At 36.2% G+C, this 27902-nt stretch overlaps 1 protein-coding gene across 1 annotated transcript; it reads left to right on the forward strand.

Annotated features, from left to right (window-relative positions):
* The first annotated feature begins 697 nt into the window (after positions 1-697).
* On the forward strand, positions 698-17150 carry LOC136025217 (neuropeptide-like protein 30). The gene is made up of 3 exons (XM_065701035.1): positions 698-819; positions 1286-1354; positions 16893-17150. Exons 1-3 carry the CDS (start codon positions 777-779, stop codon positions 17063-17065), a joined length of 285 nt encoding a protein of 94 aa, XP_065557107.1. The 5' UTR covers positions 698-776; the 3' UTR covers positions 17066-17150.
* The last annotated feature ends 10752 nt before the right edge of the window (positions 17151-27902 follow it).

Consider the following 27902-nt stretch of genomic DNA (forward strand, 5'->3'; position numbering starts at 1 on the left):
GTTCTAGTTGTCTTTATAAGTAACCGAAAAAATTGGAGGGCAACTAGGCCCCCTTCCCCATCCCTTATTTCTCAAAATCGTCTGATCAAAACTAAGAGAAAGCCGTTTAGCCAAAAAAAAGAATTAATAGCAAATTTCATTTTAATAATTTATATACGGAGAGCCAAAATCAGACATGCATTAATTCAAAAACTTTCAGAAATTAAATAAAAAAAACAAGTTTTTTGAAATGAAAGTAAGGAGCGACATTAAAACTTAAAACGAACAGAAATTACTCCTTATATGAAAGGGGCTTTTCCTCCTCGACACCCCGTTCCTTGCGCTAAAGTTTGACTCTTTCTCGCAACTCTACTTTTTAAAACAATAAAAAATTTTAGCGTAAAGAGCGGGGTGTCGAGGAGGAAAAGCCCCTTTCATATAAGGAGTAATTTCTGTTCGTTTTAAGTTTTAATGTCACTCCTTACTTTCATTTCAAAAAACTTGTTTTTTTTATTTAATTTTCTTTAACAAGCATCAAAGAAATGCAAAAAGTGTAGTTGAAAATGTGGAATGTATGGATGAAAAATTGGAAAAACCCTATACTATACGCATTTCTTTTAAGAACCAACACTCTAAGAATGGTAATTAAAGTCTTACATGACTTGAATGCTATTGCTTAATTCTTTGTTTTTCCATCTATTGCACCACGTTTCAAAATGTTTTTCTCCAGCTATTGCATTACATATGAAAATATAATAAAAACAAGTTGAGTACGATGAAAGCATTCAGTAGCAAAAATGAACACAAGTGTATCTTTCTTAGTTCTATTAATTATAGCAGGTATATTTCCTTCGAAAATTTACTGAAAATAATAAAAAGTGACCTGTAAGGTCCAGAAGCAATTTGGAACTATATTTTTGAGGCTGATAATTAAAATATTATACTTCCAAAAGTCAGCCAAACTGCATAGTTTAATCTAACTTATTTTTTAGCACATTATATATTTTCCAAAACTCAATTTGTATAATATCTAGTTAGCATGACTTGAAAATTAGGATTCAACAGAGTAAAATAATTTTGTTTTACTATTCCTTGGGATTAGATCTTGATAATAGTTTATGACTGGCAAGCAAGAAAAGAAAGATCAAATCTTTCTAGGCTTATGTGTTCTGTATTTCTATTTATTTGTTTTTTCTCTTTTGTAATGACATAGACAAGTAAACTACAGCTTGTAGCTTATGCAATTTTCTTTTAATTAAATTGATTATATATCTTAGGTCTCATATATTTTCCCTTTTATTTTTAGTTTGCTATGCTGTTCCTGTACAGCGTATATCAGCGAGTGAAAATGTGAGATTAGGTCGACACCTAGGTGGTAAGTAGATATGGTATCCTTTAGTTACCACCTCTTCATTGTTTCTTTTTATTATTTTTACTAAAGGCTATATTGGTGCTTTTTTTCAAGCTTTGCATATAATGTTGTCAAACATTAATTGAATCAACTTAGTTAAATGAAGATATAAATAATTTTTACATTAACCATTTAGTTTGTATAGACTGCGTGACTTCTTAATAATGAATGTACCACCGCTCGGATTCCTGCTTCTGGGACTTAAAAGCTAAATATATTGTTTTTTTTATAATTCTGAAATTTTCTGCTACTAAATGGAGGGAAGTATAACTTCACAATGGCACAATATTTTTCGCTACTTAAAAGGGCACATGAACTTTAATTTTTGTTTGAATAAACCCTCCACTGATTTTCGTGTTTGACACGGTAAACACTCGAAATAATAAATAATAAACACATATTCGTGATCGTTAACCTTAAAACAGAAAAAAACTCTCTCTTTTTATAGATAGAAGCTTGGAATTTCTACGTCAGGGTTTCCTGATAAGCTGAATTTGATGGCGGAATTTTCCTAGAGACCACTTGCACTTTAGAGTTGTTTTCCCCTTTTTCAAAAATCAGTCAAATGTTCCGAGACTCGTAGTTTTTGATGAGTAACTTTAAACTTGATAACTTTTATACATTCAGAATCAAAATAAAATACTATTTTTTGTTTATGTACATATTGTTATCGAACCTTCGTATTTTAGTGCTTTGGTTAGTATTAGCCTCCATCACGCCCACCAGAAGTTGTGAACCCGAGAAAAATTTGTCCGTCTTTGGAGTTGAACACCCCCAAAAGAGTTAATTATGCTGATAAAAATCTTACCATCAAATCCAGCATATTAAAGAACTCCGTTTACGACGTTTCAAGCTCATATATATAATTACCTTCAATTTACCCATTTTTCCTAAAAGAAAGATCACGAATGCATGTGTTCTCTCCCTAAGGGTGATCGTATCAAACCCTGGATCCTCAGAAATAGTAACGCCATGTTGTTTTGTATGTTCAACCAGTTCGTGGTAACGAACTGTAGTAAGGAGTCACCCGGCTCAATAGTAAACGAAACTCTAAAAATCAGAATTTTGATGCTAAAAGATACATCAAAATAATTGGATTTTCATGCTGATTTTAAATATATAAGTTTCATCAAATTTAATCTTTGTCATCAAAAGTTACGAGCTCAGAAAATTTACCTTATTTTGGAAAATAGGGGAAAACACCCCTTAAAAACCATAGAATCTTAACGAAAATCAAACCATCGCATTCAGCGTATCAGAGAACCCTATAGAAAAAGTTTTAAGCTTCTAAGACAGATCACGGGTGCGTGTTTATTTATTTTTTTTTCTTTTCTTTTTCCCAGGGGTCATCTTATCGACCAAGTGGTCCTAGAATGTCACAGGAGGGCTCATTCTAATGAAAATGAAAAGTTCTAGTGCCCTTTTTAAGTGACCAAAAAAATTGGAGGACACCTAGGCCCCTTCCCACGCTCTTTTTTTCCCAAAGTCAACGGATCAAAATTTTGAGATAGCCATTTTGTTCTGCATAGTCAAAAACCATAATAGCTATGTCTTTGAGGATGAATTACTCTCCCACAGTCACTGGGGGAGGGGCTGCAATTTACAAACTTTACTGTAACCAGTGTTTGCATACAGTAATGGTTATTCGGAAGTGTACAGACGTTTTCAGGGGGATTCTTTTGGTTTGGGGGGTTGGGTTGAGGGGACGGCGCTATGTGGGAGGATCTTTTCTTGGAGGAATATGTCATGGGGGAAGAGAAACTCAATGAAAATGGCGCAGGATTTTCTAGCATTACTATAAAAAAAAACAATGACAAAATAAACATGAAAAAGTTTTTTCAATTGAAAGTAAGGAGTAGCATTAAAACTTAAAACGAACAGAGATTATTAAACATATGAGGGGTTCTAAAAATACTTTAGCATAAAGAGCGAGGTATTTAGGTGGAGATAAATGCATCGCTCTTTATGCTAAAGTATTTGTATTAATTTGAACTACTTATTCTACTGCCTTTCTGATTCAGGGGTCATTCTTAAAGAATAGGGACAAAACTTAAGATTTAGTATAAAGAGCGAGGTATTAACGAGGGGACAAACCCCCTCACATACATAATAAAAATATAAGAATATAAAAGTTTGTTACGTAAGTTAATTCTTAAGTTACGTACATTCTTTACTAATAAAAACTTTCGTCAAAAATTAAAAGTTCTAGTTACATTTTTAAGTAACCAAAAAGTTGGAGGGCCACTACACCTCCTTCCCCTCCCCTTATTTCTCAAAATCATCTGATCAAAATTAAGAGAAAGCCATTTAGCCAAAAAAAATAATTAGTATGCAAATTTAATTTTAATAATTTATGTTTGGAGAGCCAAAATCAAACTTGCATTAGTTCAAAAACGTTCTGAAATTGAATAAAAAAACTAGTTTTTTTTAACTGAAAGTAAGGAGCGACATTAAAACTTAAAACGAACAGAAATTACTCCGTATATGAAATGGGGTTTCCCCTCCGCAATCCCTCGCTCTTTACGCTAAAGTTTGACTCTTTGCCACAATTCTAATTTTTAAAACAATTAAAAACTTTAGCGTAAAAAGCGAGGGATTGCGGAGGGAAAAACCCATTTCATATACGGAGTAATTTCTGTTCGTTTTAAGTTTTAATGTCGCTCCTTATTTTCAGTTAAAAAAAACTAGTTTTTTTCTTTAATCCCTGAAAGACACACACACCGTCATTCAAAAGAAACGATTCATATAGCCTTTTATTCTAAAGCTTCATTTGCTTACGTTGATTTACTTGATCAAACTGTTTTTTGCACAGTCTAATTCAACATAAGCCATTATGGAGGGGGGCTGGTGTACTTTTGTGTAAGTGGGGAAAGTATGCTTGCGCCAAAAAGTGTGTTTTTATACCCAGATTTCATAACTCTCCCTGGGCCTATCAGATAAGATATAAGACAGGGTTTGGTGGCAGTAAAAATTTAGCTCTAATCCCTCTTTATTTCCAAAGATATTTAAGACTACCTCTGTAATATTGTAACAGTGACCCTATTATTATGCTCTTTTTTGTGAAACATGAAATATTTTATTTCTATGCTCACTGACATAAAAGATGGAAAGGTGGGGAGGGCGGCATGGGTCCCGCCGGGAAGTTTTCCTGACGGGGAGGGGGTTTTGAAGACCAGCGAAATGTCTCTGTTACAACCATGAAAATGAGAACTCTATGATTAATTTGATAACTCAGAGCCCCCTCCCCCTCATCGTATATATTTTAATGTATGGTCATCGTTTTTAAATCATAGTGTTACGCACATTAAACTTGACTGTAAAAAACTGGGGTCGAAAGAGCGAATAGCAGCCTTCTTCGGATTTAATAAGCTTTGGATTAAACAACTCTCTACGAAACAAGCTGTAAGTAAAGAGTGACACTTATCCAAATAAACTGAATCTCTAAAAAACAATATTTGGATTACGGTGAATGCAATAACGAAACATATTTATTATTCATGATGATTCAAAATATAAAAAATGTGTTTATTTGAAAATTGTTCATCATTGAGATCGGCACTTGCAAGTTTAGCCTAAATTTAGAAAAAGGATTTAAAGATTCCCAGAATGGGCTGCGGTCTTAATCGAAACTATACATTAATGTTCAACACAGGCAAAAGGCCTAAAGCGAATATCAACAAAATGTGAAATGTCTTATTTCTATTATGACTTCGATGAAAGTTCTGATGATTTTTGATTTGATGATTTTCTGATCTTAAAATACTGATGTCTGATGTCTTGATGATTTTCTGAATTGATGAATGTCTGGAGAATTCTGATGTCTGATCTCAAATTCTGAAAATTCTGATGATTTGATGATTTTCTCTCTGATTTTATTTTGGAGAATTATACTGTGGTTTTAAAACGAAATAAGTAAGCTCTTATCTCGAAGCCTTGCTGTGTTACTTTTTGATTTAAAGGTCAGTTTCTGAGGGGACATTAGCCTTTTTCATATTTAGAGTAACATCGAGTATTCTATTAAGCGCAGCCGCGGCCAAATATCAGATAAAAAAACAAGATTTTTAAAATAAAAGTAGGGGGAGCTACCCTCTCCTCTATTCCCATCTGTTTACGCTAAAGTTTTACTTCTCATTCAATTCCTTAAGAACGGCTGTCCAAACGCAATGCCCTTTAAATTTGGATATTCGTATTTTTGAAGCACTATAAGACAATAGTGTAAAGAGCAGAGATATGAGGAAGGGGCAACGTCCGTTATATACAAAATAACTTCTGTTTGTTTTTAGTTTTAATGTCGATATCTACTTTCAATAGTAAAAACATTGTTTATTGAATGAATTAAAGCATCCACTTCACTAGCACAAGATGCATATTATTATTTTTATAGTTATTAATAACTTGTTTAAAAGTTTTTAATGCTTTAAATCTAATTTTAGCTCTTTTTATATTTAAAATTCAGTTATTTTCTCTTCATGCGACAAAAGCTCCTTCCATATGAAATACTCTGATATACGATATACTTCCTTATGTTATGTAGTCGTACAAGACCACACTTTCCCTCATGTTTAATCTGTAATTGATTCAATATATTCACACTTCTCCCGAACTTTGTTATTAAGCCCTAGGACGAGGAATACAGCGTCTGAGTAATTTGCTCATTTGCATAAATTAGAAAACCCTTTGGATACTACAACTGTTTCGGATAACATTTGTGTCTGATCAAAATTCCAACAGCATGTAAGATTTTTACCTTGCTTACCAGTGCAAATCACTGGTAATTTTTATTTAATTTGAAATTATTCATTTCCATAAGCTTGGGTCGTTTCTCCGAAATGTCTTTCAAAGAACCCAAAACATTATTGGTTAAACTAATTTTAAGGTTCTGAACTCAATAATTTAAACAAGCCTACCTTTTTAGACGACTTATTTGTGATCTCTTCTAAATAAGATGAGCAGTCCATCACAACTCTGGGTCCTTACCCTGGGGACTGTAATTCGGCTCTAGCAGGCCCTGAGGATGAGTAATATTGCGGAAGAGGTTATATTTACCCTATGATCATTTTCGGCTCGTGAAAATTGCAATAGAGCTTATGATTTTCTTTAGAGGGGGATACCATCGACAATTCTACGGCCACTGTTTCGATGCGCTATCTCTGGAGAAAAAGCAAAACAGTATTTTAAAATTTTGATTGGGACCTTGTTGGGTGCTTGGAACTTGGCTTTTTCTTTCTTTGTAAAAAAAAGAAAAAAAAAGGCTTTTGCTAATAAGTTTTGCATCTTATTAGTACAGGTTATTAGTACAAACGAGCCAACATTGCTACATAAAGTCCAATTCGCATGTCCTTTGATTCCTCTCCGAAAGCTAGAAGTTAAATAAATATAAAATAAAAGCTTTGCCTTTTTAAACATGGACATTTTGTTTACGTCATCTACTTCATCCACAACAACACTGAAGTAGTGAATGTGAAGTATGTCCTTTATAGTATATTCCCCTAGTCTACAGCTTAGAAAATTACCATTGGTGTAGTAATGATTTCATAGATAACTTGGAATCATAGATGTAACAATGATAACATAGAGGAGATTTGATGAAAATTTTCAATAAATTGTTAGTATATTCACAAAAGTCTTAGAGACAACACATTTTGAGAAAAATAGATCTACTGTTTCCAGTAATTTTTGTGGGCCGATATGAAGTCAAATGTTACAACTCTGCGTTAAACCCCGGTTGAATAGCCTTTCAAGAATAGTCTTTTTAATTGAATTCTTAGTCAATACAAAGTCGATTAGGCTTTAGGTCATGTACACAAATTTTTATTTTGTAACCAAGTCAAAAAATGGCCGAGCCGATTGCTTATCACGATGGTTTTGAGGAAGGGAGAAACTCTTTAATGATTTTCCAAAACTTTTTGGCATATGTACTTCTATGTTTTGTTTTAAAGTTATGTTAATTTTCATTTCAGTGCAAACAACTCCCTTGAGCACATCCTATAGCAGAATCCTAGTTCAAATATTGAAACTTCCAAGTTTAAATGTCGAGTTTTTATTCACCAAAGTTCAATTATTAAGACTTACGAGTTGACATTTTAATAAATTAATGTTAGGAAACCTTCCGAACAGTCGATCTAAAGTTACTTATAAAATCCATGAGATACTTTCCACAAAAATAAAAAAAAACAAGTTTTTTTTAACTGAAGGTAAGGAGCGACATTAAAACTTAAAACGAACAGAAATTACCCCGTATATGAAAGGGGCTGCTCCTTCTTCAACGCCTTGCTCTTTGCACTAAAGTTTGACTCTCTCTCTCAACTCTACTTTTTAAAACAGTAAAAACTCTGGCGTAAAGAACAGGGCGTTGAAGAAGGAGCAGCCCCTTTCATATACGGGGTAATTTCTGTTCGTTTTAAGTTAATGTCGCTCCTTACTTTCAGTTAAAAAAACTTGTTTTTTTTTATTTAATTTCCGAACGTTTTTTAGTTAATCCATGTTTTGATTTCGGCTCTCCGCAGATGAATAATTAAAGCGAAATTTGTATATTTATTTATTTGGCTAAATGGCTTTCCCAAAGGTTTGATCGAATGATTTTGCGAAAAAAGGAGGGGAAGGAGGCCCAGCTGCTCTCCAATTTTCTGGGTACTTCTGGGTACGGATCTCATGGCCGAGATCCGTTGATTTTTGAATTTAAAAAAAAAGGGAATAGTTGTGGGAAAAGTGGAAGTCATGGCCAATTGTAGAAAAAAGCCAAGACAGATTGTCCAGCCCAGTCAAGGTTAATTTTACCCCTTTGATGGCCGTTGTTACTGTCTCCCATTTATGCTCCGTGCAAACGTGTCCCTTCACAATGCCGAACTAGAGTCGTACCGGTTGGAGGTTCTCGCTGGGGAACAATCGCAGGTTGACTACGAGTTGACTTGCATGAAAATTTTCCTCTCATGCATATCACTCCACAATGCTGAACTAGAGTCCACCCTCTCATACTAATTCACGGTGGGTTGGGTCAAGGCAACTAGAGCTTTTAGTTTTTACAAACGCTTTCATTAGTAAAAGATATACGTACCTTACGAATTAGCTTACGTAACAAACTTCTATGTTCGTATGTTTTTATTACGTATATGAAAAGGTTCGCCCACTCGTCAATACCTCGTCAATAACTCTTTGCATTAAAGCTTAAATTTGGCCCCTGAATCACAAAGGCCGTAGAATAAATAGTTGAAATAACTAGAAATCTTTTAGCATAAAGAGTGAGGTATTAGGAGGAGGTGAACCCCTTATATGCGTAATATTTTCTATTCGTTTTAAGTTTTAATGCTACTCCATACTTCCAGTTGAAAAAAAAACTTTTTCATATTTATTTTCTCATTGTTTTTTTAAATTATGCTAGAAAATGCTGCGCACCCTTTTTTGAAATCTTCTTCCCCCATGACAAATTCCTCCTTAGAAAATTTCCCCCACATAGCCCCCTCTTCTCAACCCCCCCCCCCCTCCTAACCAAAAAATCCCCCTGAAAACGTCTCTACATTTCCCAATAACCATTAATATATGTAAACACTGTCAAAATTTGCAACTTGCAACCCCTCCCAAGGGGACTGTGGGTGAGTAAGTCGTCCCCAAAGACATAGTTATAAGGTTTTTCGACTATGCTGAATAAAATGGCTATCTCAGAATTTTGATCCGACTACTTTAGGAAAACAATGAGCGTGGGAGGGGGCCTAGGTGCCCTAAATTTTTTTGGTTACTTAAAAAGGGCACTGGAACTTTTCATTTCCGTTTGAATGAGCCCTCTCACAAAATTCTAGGACCACTGGGACGATATGATCACCCCTGGAAAAAAACAAAAACAAAAAAACAAACAAACAAATAAACACGCATCCGTGATTTGTCTTCTGGCAAAAAATCCAAAATTCCACATTTTTGCAGATAGGATCTTAGAACTTGTACAATAGGGTTCTCTGATACACTGAATCTGATGAATCTTTTAGGGGGTGTTTCACCCTATTACCTAAAATAGGGCAGATTTTCTCAGGCTCGTAACTTTTGATGGGTAAAATTAAACTTAATGAAACTTATATATTTAAAATCAGCATTAAAATGCAATTCTTTTGATGTGACTATTGGTATCAAAATTCTATGCTTTAGAGTTTTGGTTACTATTGAGCCGGGTCGCTCCTTACTACAGTTCGTTACCACGAACTGTTTGATAACAGGAGTTGTAAGACACATTTCTCGTAATGGTTTTTATGGCACTTGGTATTAACCAAGTGACATATAGCAGTCGCCAATTCTGTCGGTCTGTCTGTCGGTCCCGGTTTTGCTACTTTAGGCACTTCCAGGTAAGCTAGGACGATGAAATTTGGCAAGCGTATCAGGGACCGGACCAGATTAAATTAGAAATAGTCGTTTTCCCGATTTGACCATCTGGGGGGGGGGGGAGTGGGGGCCGGTTAATTCGGAAAAATAGAAAAAATGAAGTATTTTTAACTTATGAGCGGGTGATTGGATCTTAATGAAATTTGATGTTTGGAATGATATTGTGTCTCAGAGCTCTTATTTTAAATCCCGACTGGGTCTGATGACATTGGGGGGAGTTGGAGGGGGGAAACCTAAAATCTTGGAAAACACTTAGAGTGGAGGGATCGGGATGAAACTTGATGGGAAAAATAAGCACAAGTCCCAGATACATGATTGACATAATCGGAACTTATTTGCTCTCTTTGGGGCAGTTGGGGGGGGGAGTAATTCTTAAAAATTAGAAAAATGAGTTATTTTCAACTTACGAACGGGTGATCGGATCTCAATGAAATTTCATGTTTAGAAGGATATCGTGTCTTAGAGCTCTCTTTTTAAATCCCGACTGGATCTGGTGATAGGGCGGGGAGTTTGGAGGGGAAAACCTAAAACTTGGAAAACACTTAGAGTGGAGGGATCGGGATGAAACATGGTGGGAAAAATAAACACAAGTCCTAGATAGATGATTGACATAAACGGAACGGATCCGTTCTCTTTTGGGTAGTTGGGGGGGGGGGGTATTTCTGAAAAAAATGAGGTATTTTTAACTTACGAACGGGTGATCGGATCTCAATGAAATTTGATATTTAGAAGGATATCGTGGCTCAGAGCTCTTATTTTAAACCCGATCTGGTGACATTGGGGGGGGGGGGGGAGTTGGGAGGGAGAAACCTAAAAATTGGAAAACACTTAGAGTGGAGGGATCGGGATGAAACTTGGTGGAAAAAAACACGAGTCCTAGATACATGATTGACATACCTAGAACGGATCCGCTCTCTTTGGGGTAGTTGGGGGGGTGTCAATTCTGAAAAATTAGAAAAAATGAGGTATTTTTAACTTACGAACGGGTAATTGGATCTCCATGAAATTTGATTTTTAGAAGGATATCGTGTCTCAAAGCTCTTATTTTAAATCCTGACCGGATCTGGTGACATTGGGGGAAGTTTGGGGTGGGGAAACCTAAAATGATGGGAAACGCTTAGATTGGAGAGATTGGGATGAAACTTGGTTGGAAAAATAAGCAAAAGTCTTGCATACGTGATTTACATAATTGGAACGGATCCGCTCAATTGCGGGGGGGGGGGGGTAATTCTGAAAAATAAGAAAAATGACGTATTTTTAACTTACGAAGGAATGATCGGATCTTCATGAAACTTCATATTTAGAAGGACCTCGTAACTCCGATATCTTATTTTAAATCTCAACCGGATCAAGCGTAATTGGGGGGGGGCATTTGGGGGGGGACCGGAAATCTTAGAAAATACTTAAAGCGGTGAGATCAGGATGAAACTGGATGGGAAGAATAGAAACCTGTCTAAGATACGTGACTTACATAACTGGACCGGATCTGCTCTCTTTGGTGTAATTGGGGGGGGGGGGTAATTTTGAAATTGAGGTATTTGTAACTTACGAAAGGGTGACCAGAGCTTAATGAAATTTGATATTTAGAAGGATCTTGTGTTTTAAAGTTCTAATTTCAAATTCCGACCAGATCCTGTGACATTCGGGGGAGTTGGAGAGGGGAACCGGAATTCTTGGAAAACATGAAAATTGGAGTATTTATAACTTACGAATAGATGATCGGATCGTAATGAAATTTGATTTTTTAGAAGGAATTCATGTCTCAGAGCTCTTATTTCAAATCCCGACCAGATCTTTTGACATTGTGGGGATTTGGAGGGGGAAATCTTGGAAAAACACTTGGAGTGTAGGAATCGGGATGAAGCTTGGTGAATAGAATAAACAAATGTCCTTGATACGTGATTGACAGAATTGTACTGGATTCGCTCTCTTTGGGGGAGTTGGGGGGAGGGGTTCAGTGATTTGGCGAGTTCGGTGCTTCTGGACGTGCTAGGGCGATGAAAATTGGTAGGCGTGTCTGGTAGCTGCACAATTTGACTTGATAAAGTCGTTTTCCCTGATTCGACCATCTGGGGGGCAAAAGGGAGAGGAAAAATTAGAAAAAATTAGGTATTTATAACTTACGAGTGGGTGATCGGATCTTAATGAATTTTGATATTTAGAAGGACTTTGTGAATCAGAGCTCTTATTTTAAATCTTGACCGGCATTAAGTCTCTTATTTTCCTTTTTAAATCAATCTATTGATTCATAGAATTTTGTTAGAGCTCATACCATATGATCTCTTGGCTCTTAGCTCTTCTCGCCTCGTCACAAGTGCCATATGAGCTCTTAGCTCTTGTTGTTAGATACAATTTATAAGAGTTTTACCATACTGAGTTTGTCTTTTTTCCTTTTGTTCCGCTGTAGAAAAATGTATGGCTTTCAATACAGAAAAAATATGGCACATGTCTAGATACAGTAAATACGTTTACCAAACAGTTCGTGGTGACGAACTGTAAGGAAGAAACGACACGGGTCAATAGTAGCAGAAAGTCTAAAAAATAAAATTTTGATATCAATAGATACATCAAAAGAATCAACTTATTATGCTGATTCCAAAAATAAGAAATCCAATTAGTTTAGTGACAACCATTAAAAGTTGCGAACCTGAGAACATTTGCCAGAGTTTTGCTATAGGGGAAAAATATCCCCTAAAATCCAAGTAATCTGAATGAAAATCACATCATCAGATTCAGCGTACCAGAGAGTCCTACTGCAGAAGTTTCAGGCTCCTATATACAAAAACGTGAAATTTTACCATTTTTGCCAGGAGACACATCACAAATGCGTCTTTATTTGATTTTTTGTTATTTTGTTTCCCTAGGGGTGGTCGTATTGGAATAATGGTCCTTAAAGATCCGAAGAGGTTGTATTTGAACGGAAATTAAAAGTTCCAGTGTCCGTTTTAAGTGAACATAAAGATTGAAGGGCAACAGGTTCCCCTTCCATGCCTGTTTTTCCCTAAATTATCTGATCAAAAATTTTAAAGAGCCATTTTCTTCAGTATAATTTAAAGATAAAATAAATATGTGATAAGGGCTAAAATGACTCCCCACAGTTAGTGGGAAGAGTACTGTTAGTTATGAAATTTGCCCATCGTTTGCGTATCTGTTATACGCAAGTATTTGTTATTAAGAAGCAAAGACACTTTTTTTGGAGGGAGGGGGTTGCATATGGAGATGTTCCGAGGGAAATATCTGGAGGATATTTTCCACGTGTTTTGATCAACGGGAAGAATTTTCACCAAAGAGGGCATTTCTGTAGTGATCGAGGAACCGATTAGAGATTAAAGTCTTTTTCAACTGAAAGTCACTAAGGAGAATTTTTCTGGGTGAATCATATTCAAGAAATTTTTGGGATAGGGGGGATTTTCAGCAAGGATGGAACTGTCTAAAGGGAATTTTATGGGGGGGCTAAATTGGATGAAATTATGGAGGCTTCCTGTTGGGGAGGGTGTATATTTCATGGTGGATGAGTCAGGTTTACCTGTATTATTTAAAAAGAAGCTGGAAATTAAATAGAAAAAAAAAGTTTTTTCAACTGAAAGTAAGGAGTTACATTAAAAATCAAAATAAACAGATTCTGTACATGAAGGGTTGTCCTCTCCTTAATACCTTGATCTTTACACTAAAGTTTGACTGCCCGAGTTTCAAGAACAGCTAGTGAAACATGGGCTGTTTAATTAGAATAGGAAGCTATTTTAAAAGTGTCGAAAGCTTTAGCGTTAAGAGCAGGGAATTGAGTAGGAGTCAACCCTTCATATACGGAAAATTTTCTGTTTCTCATGAATTTTAATGTTGCTTTTTACTTTCACTTAAAAAACTTGTTTTTTCTTGTTTAATATTAACTAGACACAACGTTAAAAGTGGTAGAATTTACCACCATTAATTGCTACTTTTAATCTACTTTAATGATTTTCTTCAGATTATTAGTTGTTGATTTGTCAAGTTTGTTAAAAAATATAGTTCATATCTAATACAGTCAGTAAACCATATCAATTAAAACACACCAGAAATTAAATTAAAATACCGTCCGAAAATATTTCCGAAGATTAGTTGAGAACCCTATCAAAACTAAAAAAAGCTGAGGTAAAATGGTATAATGATTTAAACTTAAAACTAGCATAAATTGTTCTAAAGAACTAAATCAAACTCAACATCGAGAGAAATTACTACGAACGAGTAAATAATGCCAAATAGAAAGAAAAAAAAATAATAACAATATCCAATGCAAAGATAAGAAATGCTACTATTGATGATTTGATGAATCCTAAAACCCCAAAAAATAAATAATCAAGATAAACTTAAACTAGAAACGAACAGAAATTATCAAAAATAAATATGGAGCTACGCTCCGTCCCCTGTATAATCTCCAAATGCTAAAACGTTAAAAATGTATTTGAAACAATTTCTCTTTGATCATCATAACATTGCAAAATAAAAAGTTATTGAGAATTCCAAGAACTAACAACATACTATTTCAGACAATTAATTCAGTTTCTTTACTCTAACCTCCACTAAATTTTCATACTTAATTTCTTCCTTTTAAGAAATATTCCTTTCAAATTTATAGAAGATCAATAATTAGACCATCTATTGTTTACTCAATCCAAAAGATTGCTTAAACCAATTAAATAAGATTGATTCCAAAAAAATCAATGTCGAGTTTAAAAGTTACATCTAGTTAAAATTTTCTGTAGGCTAGAATAAACTAGAATCAAAAGGAAAAGTTTGAAAAAATTCCTTCTAAATTCGTAACATCAAACTGAAAGTCGTAAATGTAACTATTCTAAGAAATGTGTTTTTCTTTCCTGTATTCTTGATTATTATCATGATTTTATTTTATTGTTGTTGATATTTTGTCAAGCTAAACCACACTGTTAGACATATATATTATGTATACATAAGATCAAACAGTTCGTGGTAACGAACTGTAGCAAGGAGCGACCCGGCTCAATAGCAAACGTAAATCTAAAAAAGGGATTTTTGATACTAAATTTTTTTTTTTTTTTACAGGGGTCATCGTATCGACATTGTGGTCCTATAATATCGCAAGAGGGCTCAATCTAACAGACATGAAAAGTTCTAGTGCCCATTTTAAGTGGCCCAAAATTGGGGGGCACCTAGGCCCCCTCCCACGCTCATTTTTTCCCAAAGTCAACGGACCAAATTTTGAGATATCCATTTTGTTCAGCATAGTCAAAAACTATAATAACTATGTCTTTGAGGATGACATACTCCCCCACAGTCCCTGGTGGAGGGACTGCAAGTTAAAAACTTTGACCAGTGTTTACATGCAGTAATGGTTATTCGGAGGTGCACAGACGTTTTCAGGGGGATTTTGGGGGGTTTGGTTGGGGGGTGGAGGGCTAAGTGGGAGGATCTTTCTTTGGAGGAATATGTCATTGGGAAGAGAAATTCAATGAAGGGATCGCAGGATTTTCTTGCATTGCTATAAAAAACAATGAAAAAATAAACATGAAAAAGTTTTTTTAACTGAAAGTAAGGAGCAGCATTAAAACCTAAAACGAACAGAGATTATTACGCATATGAGGGGTTTTTCTCCTCCTAAATACCTCGCTCTTTACGCAAAAGTATTTTTAGTAATTTCAACTATTTATTTTACGGCCTTTCTGATTCAGGGGTCGTTCTTAAAGAATTGGGACAAAACTTAAGCTTTAATGTAACGAGCGAGGTATTAACGAGGGGACAAACCCCCTCATTATACATAATAAAAATATAAGAATATAGAAGTTGGTTACGTCAGTTAATTCTTAAGTTATGTATATCTTTTACTGATAAAAACGTTCGTTAAAATAAAAAGTTATAGTTGCCTTTTAAAGTAACCAAAAAATTGGAGGGCAACTAGGCTTCCTCTCCCACCCCTTATTTCTCAAAATCGTCTGATCAAAACTAAAAGAAAGCCATCTAGCCAAAAAAAATAATTAATATGCACATTTCATTTTAATAATTTATACGAGGAGAGCCAAGATCAAACATGCATTAATTCAAAAACGTTCAGAAATTAAATAAAAAAGACTAGTTTTTAACTGAAAGTAAGGAGCGACATAAAATCTTAAAACGAACAGAAATTACTCCGTGTATGAAAGGGGCTGTTCCCCTCTCCGCACCCCGCTCTTTACGCTAAAGTTTTTTTACTATTTAATAAAGTAGAATTAAGAGTAAGAGTCAAACTTTAGCGTGAAGAGCGGGGTGTTGAGAAGGGAACAGCCCCTTTCATACACGGAGTAATTTCTGTTCGTTTTAAGTTTTAATTTCGCTCCTTACTTTCAGTTAAAAACTAGTTTTTTTTTTATTTAATGACTCTCAAGACCTAAAGAGGGTTTGAAAAAAGAGGGAAGGCCTTATTCTTTTCAACCGTAACTCTTAGTTTTAGACCTTGACTAACCCACTATTTTGTTGTTTGTTGTTGCTATGAAAAATAGGAAACCCATAGGTTTAAGCCAAAATTGTTTTCACTAAATTAAAACTGACGCTCTGGTCTTTAGAGATTTTACAGATATGACAGTTTGTTCGTTTAAAGTTTGACTTGATTATGCATTTTAATTTCTGTTCGTTTTCGGGTAGATCGTTCATTGATGGTAATTTCTGGTAGTTTTAAGTTCGGATGTACCGTATGGCTTGTATTTAGTTTATTACTGTTGTAAGTAACTCTCTAACATTAGAGAAATGTAGTAGAAACTTAAATATTTTTAATGATATTGCCTTTAGAAATATAGGACTCATTTAATTTTATTTGAATTAAACGACGTAATTTTCAGTTTAAGTGTTTCGAAAGAAAGCCACTAAAACACTTTTAATTAGCATTTAGCTATACCTTCTGCATTGTCAGATGCAACAAGGAGGGTTATTCAGACTTCAATCACATCAATGTGGTCATATTCGGGGCAGAAGATACCATCAACATGTTAAGATTAAATTGTCGCATAAGGTGTCATTCCCTGACAAAAAAAAAAATTCAAAACAGTCTTTCTTTAATTCAGGACAATTCCGGATGTTTTAGTTAAAGTTAATCACCCAGGGACCGCAACTTTTACATGTTTGATCCAAAATTAAAACCAAAGTGATTTCATTCCAGGTGGTCTTCTTGGAGGCTTAGGATCCGCCTTGACGCCTGGTTACGGTGGATACGGAGGATACGGAGGATATGGAGGATATGGTGGTCTTGGTGGATACAATTCGTATTCGAACTTAGGTTATGGAGGTTATGGTCAACCAGATTTGACAATTTTAAACACTGGATTATTCTAAGAGAAAAAATGTTTAATTTAACTTTAATATTTATAATGTAATTGTTGTATGTAAGGTCTGCTGAAGAATAAATCTTTAATTCTAACTTTGCACTCTTCTGATCTTGTAATGTTTTTTAAGACTTTGATTACCGCTGTTTGACTTACTCTTAGTAGTAGTAGTAGTAGAAAAATTTTATTAGAAATAAACATTTCTTAATCAATACCACAGTATAAGCAAAGGCTCGCGAGGCTGTGCTAAGCTCAAGGAAAATAAAGAGAAAATATGGAGAATGAGAAAATATGGAGAATGAAACTATATACCAAAATCAACAAAAAAAAAACAAACATAAACAATACATTACCTTGCGTGACCCCAAGACAAAAAAAAACAAAAAAATACATAAACATTACAAATGAATAACCTATGGAAGGTTTATTTTAGTTAATCTGTTTCAATAGTATACCTACCGAGCAACTCCACACGTAAATCAGACTTAAACTGGCCAAAGCTACCTATTTCCTTAATATCTATACTCAGTTTATTCCAAAGTTCTGAAGCTCTGTATATAAGTGAAAAAGAAGACCCAATTGAAACTAATTGAGGAACCTCAGTATTACCTCGTATCCGAGTAATGTGGTGGTGAACATCAGACCTCTCATAAAATATACCTGTAAAACAATCAGGAAGGCTATCACTGTAATACTTATATATAAAAATCAACGTATAAAAATCACGTAATCCAGCTGCAGGCATTATACTTAAATCTCTATACACAGACCTTGAAGACTTTTGATTCCGAACACCACAAAAAACTCGGATAGTATTATTTAGGATCACACGGATTGGACGAACTATCGAAGGGAAAGTACCAAGCCAAATTGACGAGCAATTCAAAATGTAAGGGTGAATCAGGGAGAAGTATAACAGTCGTAGAACATTTGGGGGGGGGGGAAATATGTTTTAATTTGCGCATGATACCTAAGTTACGCGATAATATTTTTGAAACTGACTTCACATGATCTTTAAATGATAGGGTTTCATCAACATTGATTCCGAGTTCGTTTAATAATTCCCCGCTCCGAAATCATTTCCGTAAACCAAGGGTAAAAATTCGGAGATCAAGAGAAAATAAAAATTTGACTTATCTATATTCAGGTCAAGGTGGTTTATTTTAAGCCATGTACATATCCTGCTCATTGCTGCATTTATCGTTGACATGAGCAGTTGTTCTGTAGGGGCAATACACACCAAGGTTGTAAAATCAGCAAATAAGGGCATAGTAACCTGGGTCTTACTCGGACTGTTGTCAACAAAGTCGTCAATTCTGGGCAGAGCTTTCACAACATGCGGCAGATCATTAATAAAAATTAAAAACAGAGTCGGACCCAGTACGGATCCTTGGGGAGCCCCCCAATTAACAACATTTTTACTAGACAAAAATCCTTGTAAATTGACATACTGCTGTCTATTTTGAAGGTAACTGCAAAGCAAACCCAATGTAGCACCCCTTAATCCATAAATTTCACATTTTTTAAATAATATTCGATGGTCAACAGCGTCAAACGCCTCAATTAAGTCCAAAATACACCAGCTACCCTACCTTTTCATCAAGAGCATCATTAATAATAGTAGTAATAAATGAAATCGCCATTTCTATTGTTCTACCCTTCCTGAAACCAAACTGATTTGGATGTAGAAGTTTGTGACGCTCCACATGCTCATAAATTATAATATTAATACATTTTTCTAAAACTCGTGAAACCACAGTTAATAATGAAATTGGTCTATAATTCCCCAAAATATTCTTGTTACCACCCTTAGACACGGGAGTTATCCTTGCGATTTTAAGAAAATAGGGGAATTTCCATTGCTTAAAACAAGCATTAATAAGAAACGTAAATATATTTGAAATGCTTGGAAACGCGGTTTTCAAAACAAGAAGGTTAATGGAATGACTCCCAGCCGAAGAACTTTTCATCTCAAAGATAATCTTACGAATTTCATCATGTGTGACAGGTGTTAGATACATTGACACATCGACAGAAGTACCCATAAAAGTCTCAAGCGGAGGATCATTATCAGAAGCTACTGTTAGTCAGGGAGCCACACGAGAGAAATGTTGATATTTAAGGATTGAGGTGATCAGCAAGCAGCAGAAGGTTTGAGTGTGCAATCTAATGCAATCGACCATGCTGAAAACGAAAATCGGCGTTATATAGTCGACAAATGGGTGCGACATCCACATTTCTTCAAATTCCCTACAAATCCATCTTAACTGGCAAAAATTATATTAAAATCGATAAAAAATTATAGATTACTCCAAAACTGTTCAGCTATACCTCAGATCAAAGTTAATTAAATAAAGAATCATATTGTCTTTTCAAAGCATTTTTATCTTTTGCCACTGAGTTGTAATAAAAAAATATCCAGTTAACACAATTTGTCTCTCTTTTGGATTAATCTTGATCCATCTTGAAAATTTGCCTGAATGAGGTGTATTTTCTTAATGGCTTCTGTAGGAAATTTATTGTCCTACAAAATGACTGATTCAGAAATTCTCTAACCCTTCTCGTTTTTGAACTATGGACAAAAAAGCGAATTGACCCAATTTATAGCTCGGATAAGCAGCGGCATCTATCCAGTGTGAATGCGTCAGGGTATCAGATACTTCGGTAACTACGAAAACGACTTTAGACCGTGGTATCAGATACCATCAGGGGCGTCACTAGCCGTTTAGCTTTTGGGGGGGGGGCGTCCAGTTTGTGCCGACGGACTGAAAAATGTGCCGACAAAAAACGCCGTTGCCGCTTCGCGTATACAGCAACCTGAATCCTATCTTCCAGTTTTGTTTCTTCTTCAGGTGTCCTTGGAGCAATTTTCGAAAGGAATAATAGGGTTTTTGTTACATTTTGCTTAAGAGTACTTTTATTTCAGGAAGAGACGTCTGACGGTTCGACGTCACATATTACGACAAGCATCATTATGCAACCAAACACGGACGGCCCACTAAAGAAAGCGTGTTCTTTGAAGAAAAGTTGGAACAGAAACCCTTCCCTGTCGTCTTCAAATCTGATTCAGCCTGGAAAGTTTGGGAAGATGTACCTCAAGAGAAAAATAGAGGCGACCGATAAATGCAGCGATCTCATTGGTTTGTCAGGTGACCAGAAAGTTCCCGTTTCAGACTTTTTCACGATCTGGCTTCTATGTAGAGCTTTGCCGACGCAGCTCATTGATGTATCAAGTGACTCGGCAGAATCTCAACCATATTTTGGTTTCAAGTGTTTCTCAGCAGTGTATGGCTGTAAGGCTGATATTCCTGTTACCAGGATCGGATACCTGCCAGTGGTTCCCCACTCTCCCTCGAACCCAGCAGTCGTGGAAGAAGTCATTAAGTCTTTCCAGAAAACTGCCAGAGAACTGGGACTGAGTTACACCGTCGTCACATGTGACCAGGCCGTATATGAAATCGTTCATGCTCTGAGAGTCAGAAATCCTGAAGCATATTCTGATGTTGTCCTCAGAATGGGCGGTCTTCATATTTTAATGAACTTCATGTGTGCCATCGGTCATATAATGAAGTGCTCGGGTCTAGAAGAGGTGATTTACGAGACTGGAATTCTGTTGGAAGGAACCGCAAAGAAAGTGATGAGTGGTAAACCGTACTATAAAGCTCTCGCTGCTCATACGTTAGTCCTCGAGGCAATATCCATTCTGTACTGGGAAGCTTTCGAAAATTTTTGCGCAGAATCAGACGATTCATCGTGCATCACTATCTTTGAAGAAATGGGAGATTTACTGCAAAACTTGAAGATCTCAAGAGAGGGTGATGAGAACTTGAACTGTCTAAAGGAAAAACTTACCGCATTGTCCCCGTGGTTAGAAAGGTTCGAGACTTCTCGTGCACGCTCAAAAACCCACAAGTTCTAGAAGCAGTACAAAGAAATGGTACTGGTTTTGTGGCAGTTTTTGTACAGTGAAAGATCTGGTGACTGGGATGGCCATCTTGAAGTAGCTAGCAAAATGCTTCCTTATTTAGTTGCATGTGGTCACTATAAGTATGGCACTTGCTTGATTGAGTACCTGGCTGAGATGCAGGGCTAACCTCAAGAAGTAGATCAGGCATTCCACAATGGACTGTTCAATGTGAAGAGGAGGAATGCAAAATTCAACTGCATATCCCCAGACCATGCTGTAGAATCTACCATTAATTTAGATTCAAAAACGGAAGGTGGAATGACGGGTATTACCATGAATGAGTTGGCACTGGTGAAGTGGACTTTAACTCTTCCGTTCTGTGCCTCAGTCTCGTCTACATTCACTGAGATGCTACGCATTGTTCCCCAGACTGAGTTTGACTCCTCTCACCACGAAGATAACCCTTCCTTCGTTCTGCGGCAACACATGGCTGTTGATAAAGTGAAGTCTGTTCTGGAAGCCAGGCTCAATCCCTTTCGATCCACTGACGAAGATATGCTGAATATTTATACGCTTGAGACAGTTGATATTGAGATAGCTGACAGTCTCCTCAGTGTGCGATCTGTTGGAAGCGGAGCGGTTGATCGCTACTTGGACGGTGAAAAAGGTGCCTTTAGCAAAGTAAAGGTCATGAATAATGAGAAGGCGAAACAGAAAAAAGCAACCAATACTTCTAGTGCTGTAAATAGCCTTACCAATGTTGAACTTCAAACGGTCAAAAGGGTATTGGTGAGTGTTGACTTTACAGGCGAAAGAGGACTTCACCATCTAAAGAATTTTCTTTCCCATGAGCTTCTTCCATATGCACCTTCTATATTCCAGAGAAGTGCCATATCTGGAATGGTTGTGCTTCGGACAGGAACAAAGTCAGCTCTTCTGGAGTATTTGAAAACAAAAATCAGCTTGAGCGAGTGGCCCGTTAACCTCGAGATTAGCAGTGAGTCGACTCACTCAAGGGTGGTAGACTTGATGCCCTACCTCAGAAGCCATCCACCAAATCCATCGGAAACCGTTGAGAGCTATGGAAAACGGACATTTTCTACGCTTGTGTCTTTCAACAGCAACGTTAAGGAGCTGCACGTCCTTGCAGATAGATATGATGGGATTTTTGGATATTCCGACGAAGAAGGCAAGGTGATCTGCCTAAAGGACTGCGGTGGTTGCCATGAGCAGCGAGGATGTTCAAACAGGTCTCCGGTAGCTCTAGGTAGACACTTAAACCTAGATGATTGGAACTCGTTGCTCTCAAATTCCAAGACAAAGGCAGGACTGATTGAGTTTCTATTCGGTGAGTTTGAAAACTCAGTTCACCTGCTGCAAGCAGGGTTCACTGTGGACCTCTCAGGAGGCTTTCGATACCGGATGAGAGTGGTGATGCTCAACAGAAGTGGAAATGCTGATACAAACTTTGAAGAGCGTTTGAGCTGTACCCATGAAGAGGCCGATACAAGAGTTGTGTTACACATGTTGGACTGTTTGGAAAGGGGTTTCGATGTCGTTTTGGTCGATGCGAATGACACAGACATAGTTGTCGTCTTGCTATATCACTACAAGTTATTCCTTGGGAACCACCCAAATTGTGAAAAGTGGAAAGTTTATGTCAGGTTCCACAGCTATTTAGTGCCTATACATCGGCTTTGCAGCAATTTACCGAACGATTTTGTTCACTCCATCTGCCTTCTTCATACGCTTTCAGGGTGTGATACCGTGGGTTTCATGTTTTCTAAAGGAAAACGAGTGGTGGCCAAGGCTGTCGAGAAATGGGGATTGGAGAAACCGATTGCTTTGCTTGTCCAAGAGATACAGAAGTCAAAGCTCGACCCTGCGGTTCTAGAAAAATTCAGTGTGATTTGCAAAAAGGTCGTTGTTGCCTCATACGGAAAAGACCCAGACCACTTTACCTCTCTTAATGAATTAAGAGTGCATTTGTGCCCTCGAAAGCGGGAGCTTAAGTATTTGCCACCATCTGACGCTGCCTTTGAGTGTCATGCTAAGCACGTGTACCTGCAGTTGGACATTTTTTTGCAAGCAAATCGAGCAAAGCCACAGTTTCTGGATCCCCTGCAATTTGCCTGGATGTTTCAAGACGGTGGGGTTAGGCCAGTTGTGTATACCCTTCAGGCATTTCCAGAAGGTGTGGTCCCCCAGTACTGCTCGTGCAAGCGCTGTACAAACAAATGTTCATGTGCTGGAAATAGACCTTGCAATTTACTTTGTGACTGTGGTGGGAAGTGTTTTATGGACGAGTTTGATATGCTTGATGGATAATTTGATATGCTGAGCTACTTTTTAACTTTTGTAGTAACAAGTGCTGTTCACGAAATCCGTAGCAGGTGTTAGTATAGTAGTCTTTTTTTTGTTTATTCAAACTTATTGAATAATAATCTTGTCAAGTTTACTAATAATTCTGATTAGGAATGAAAGAGAGTTGTAATCAAGGTCATTGTTGAGTATAGTGGCAATCTTCCTGTCTGAGATAATAAAACTATCCGCTACCAGCTGAATCTAGGCGCGAAATCTTTTCCAGCGCGAATAAAAAAAATTAAAATTGCAAGTTTCAAGGTCATTCGCGTTGGTCCCTACTGTACTCGTCACTTCTGGCATCAGTTACGAAAGATTTGGCGATCATTGTGGAAATTTTTCCAAAACTTGATTTAATAGTAAAAAAACGCGAAATTTTCAATTTTCGCGGTCAAGCACCCCCCGGCCGAGTATATAACGCCCATTTTCGTGATCAGCGCTATCGATTACCCCATATTCCTTTGTCAAACCTTCTGCTGCTCACTGATCACCTACCCGACACATTTTCGTTGAGTGGCTCCCTGACTATGTAGTACGAGAAAATCGAGCCCCAACAGTTGCAAAATGCTCCGAAAGGGCATTACATATTAAATCAGGCTCATTCGATTTTAGCCCATCACTTGTAGTAACTTCATCTGGCAGAACCGGATCTGTTGAAGATATAACACTTTTAGTAATTTTCCATATTTAAGCTGGGTTACCACAAGCATCTTTAAATTTACACGCAAAATATTTTTTCTTCGCATTTCTCACAAGTTTATTATAAACTCTTGTGCAAGCTGGATCATTTTCATTCCTTATTGAATCCCTATATAACGGGTCTTTCTTATTTATGCACCACAGAAGACTAGGTGAAAACCACGGCTTTTTGGGTATCTTTTTCCTTGACCTTGTCCGACTCATTATACAAGTTCTACTCAAAATAGAGATCAATGTACCATAAAATCTATGAAAACTTATATTTATGTCATCTAGATTTTCTAGTTAATATATATATGTTACCGTGAATGTAAAAAAATGGTGAATGTCGACTTACACCGGTGATTGTCAACAAACACTAAATACGCCAGTGAAAGATCAAATATTTCATTACACTCTTGTGCATTCGGACCCTTACTGGTCTATTTCAACAATCACACATATCCTCTGTTGAGTATCCGGAAGAGATGAAAAAATCTAATTCTCAAAACCAAATCCTAATCTTTAATTAGATAACAGAAATGTTTTAGCGGTTGTTGTTTGAATAGAAGACTCTGACTGCTATAAACTTGCAAATGCAAATGGTACCCTCAAGCAGCTTTACAAAAATAGTCAGTTTACAATTTTTAAGGAAAAATTACTTCCTAAGGTTGAGATTGATTTTCAAGAAACTTCGCTTAGAGAAGCAGCTACAGCTAATTTGAGAAGTGGTTGACAAGGCTATATACGATGTCATTGCAAAAGGAAGTGTTCCACGAACAAATGCAGTTGTAAAAACCAGGGTTTTCGGAGCAATTAAATAAGAAAAATAAGTATTTTCAACTGAAAGTAAGGAGCAATATCAAAACATAAAACAAACAGAAATTTTTAATTGTATTAATATTCCCCGTGAAAAATTCCCTCCTAGGGATGGATACTCTAGACAACTCCAACCCCGTAAAAATTTCCCTCCAGAAAATTCCCCTTAAAATTGAGTCGGTGAAGAGAAAGTAAGACTAATAAAATTCGTATAGGAATTCTGGTAAATGCTCCCAGTGTTAAATTCCCCTATACAGTTGACCCTCCGGAAACTTCCTTCCCCATAGATAATTCTTTCCGTGGAAAATCTACTCAACATGAGATATACTCCTCCCACTCCACCCGAAAAATGTATGCATACTTCCTAATAACAAATACTATACGTAAACAATGGGCAAATTTTATAACTTAAAGACCGTTCCCCAGGGGCTGTGGAGGGTCAAGTCATCTTTAAAGGCATAGTTATTGAGCCTTTCCTATATGTTGAAAAAATGGCTATCTGAAAATTTTGATCGGACAACTTTTGTGGAAACTAGGTTTGTGGGAAGGGGTTTAGTTACCCTTCATTTTTTGCCACTAAAAAGGTTTTTTTTTAGCGACAAGAAAGATACTTGAGCTTTTAATTCCTATTCAAATGAGCTTTTTCCCGATATTATAGGGCTATTGGTTCGATACGATCAGCTCTGGGGAAAAAAACAAACAAACAAAGAAACACACATCCGTGATCTTTCTTCTGAGAAAAAATACAAAATTCCTATTTTTTGTACATGGAAGCTTGAAACTTATAATAAGGTGGTTTTCGGATACGCCGAATTTGATGATGTGATTTTTATTAAGATCCCCTGAATTTGAAGGGGTGTTACCCCTTTTTCGAAAAGCAAGTAAATTTTCTCAGGCGCGTAACTTTTCATGGGTAACATTAAACTTAATGAATTTTATATATTTGGAATTAGCATAACAAGCCAATTTTATATATATATATATATATATATATATATATATATATATATATATATATATATATATATATATATATATATATATATATATATATATATATATTAATATTAAAATTCTGTATTTTAGAGTTACAGCTACTATTGAGCCGTGTTTGATTCAACATTTGATTAAATAAAAAAAAACAAGTTTTTTCAACTGAAAGTAAGGAGTGACATCAAAACTTAAAACGCACAGAAATTACCTCGTATATGAAAGAGGCTGCTTCCTCATCAACGCCCCGCTCTTTACGCTAAAGTTTGACTCTTTCTCTCAATTCTTCTTTTTAAAACAGTAAAAAACTTTAGCTTAAAGAGCGGGGCGTTGATGAGGAAGCAGCCTCTTTCATATACGAAGTAATTTCTGTGCGTTTTAAGTTTTGATGTCACTCCTTACTTTCAGTTGAAAAAACTTGTTTTTTTTTATTTAATTTCTGAACGTTTTTGAATCAATGCATGTTTTGATTTTGGCTCTCCGCAGAGAAATAATCAAAACGAAATTTGCATATTTTTTTTTGGCTCAATGGCTTTCTCATAATTTTGATCGAATGATTTTGAGAAAAAAGGAGCGGGGGACGAAGCCTAGTTGCCCCCCGATTTTTTGGTTAATTAAAAAGGCAACTAGAACTTTTAATTTTATTTATTGGTAAAAGATTTACGTAACTTATAAATTAGCTTACGTAAAGAACTTTTGTATTCTCATGTTTTTATTACATATATGAGGGGATTTGCCCCATCGTCAGTACCTCGCTCTTTACACTAAAGCTTAAATTTTATCCCAATTCATTCAGAATGACCCCCTGAATCACAAAAGCCGTAGAATAAGTAGTTGAAATTACCGAAAATACTTTAGCGTAAAGAGCGAGGTATTAGAAGGAGGTGAGCCCCTCATATGGGTAATAATTTCTGTTTGTTTTAAGTTTTATTGCTGTTCCTTACTTCCAGCTGAAAAAGCTTTTTCACTTTTATTTTTTAATTGTTTTTTTTTTAATAATGCTAGTAAATCCTGCTCTCCCTTCATGGAAATTTTCTTCTCCCATTACAAATTCTCGAAGGAAGTTCCCCAGCATATCCCCCTCTTCTCAACCCCTCCCCCAAACCAAAAAAATCCTCTTGAAAACGCCTGTATACTTCCCAATAACCATTACTATATGTAAGCACAGGTCAAAGTTTGTAACTTGTTGCCCCTCCCACGGGGACTGTGGGGGAGTAAGTCGTCCCCAAAGACATAGTTATAAGGTTTTTCGACTACGCTGAATAAAATGGCTATCTCAGAATTTTGATCCGTTGACTTTGGGAAAATAATTAGCGTGGGAGGGGGCCTAGGTGCCCTCCAATTTTTTTGGTCACTTAAAAAGGGCACTAGAACTTTTCATTTCCGTTAGAATGAGCCCTCTTGCAACATTCTAGGACAACTGGGTCGATACGATCACCCCTGGGGAAAAAAAAAAAAACAAAAAAAAAAACAAAAAAACAAATAAACACGCATCCGTGATCTGCCTTCTGGCAAAAAATGCAAAATTCCACATTTTTGTAGATAGGAGCTCGAAACTTCTACAGTAGGGTTCTCTGATACGCTGAATCTGATGGTGTGATTTTCGTTAAGATTCTTTGACTTTTAGGGGGTGTTTCCCCCTATTTTCTAAAATAACGCAAATTTTCTCAGGCTCGTAACTTTTGATGGGTAAGACTAAACTTGATGAAACTTATATATTTAAAACCGGCATTAAAATGCGATTCTTTTGATGTAGCTATTGGTATCAAAATTCCATTTTTTAGAGTTTTGGTTACTATTGAGCCGGGTCGCTCCTTACTACAGTTCGTTACCACGAACTGTTTGATTCACGAACTGCATATCCAAAGTTTCATAATACTTTAGGTTGTAGCTATCAATAAGGTGTTGCAATCAGATAATGGCAGAAAACTCAGTAATCAAGTAATAACCGAACTCTGCGCTATGTAAAATTTCTTATTACTCATATTTTCTTTTCTCAATACAAATGCACCTTCTGGCACCAGAAAAAATTACAGAATAGCGCAAGAAAATCTAAATTTAAACTTATAATCCAGCTGTCAAATTGTGACCG

Source organism: Artemia franciscana, chromosome 3, assembly GCF_032884065.1.
Source record: "Artemia franciscana chromosome 3, ASM3288406v1, whole genome shotgun sequence".
Taxonomy (NCBI): Eukaryota; Metazoa; Arthropoda; class Branchiopoda; order Anostraca; family Artemiidae; genus Artemia; species Artemia franciscana.

What these genes read in the sequence shown, in the direction of transcription:
- LOC136025217 (XM_065701035.1), top strand. Translation starts at nt 777, where the DNA reads ATGAACACAAGTGTATCTTTCTTAGTTCTATTAATTATAGCAG. An exon ending in AGTTCTATTAATTATAGCAG is followed by an intron (nt 820 to 1,285) that starts GTATATTTCCTT and finishes TTTTATTTTTAG; the next exon opens with TTTGCTATGCTGTTCCTGTA. An exon ending in ATTAGGTCGACACCTAGGTG is followed by an intron (nt 1,355 to 16,892) that starts GTAAGTAGATAT and finishes ATTTCATTCCAG; the next exon opens with GTGGTCTTCTTGGAGGCTTA.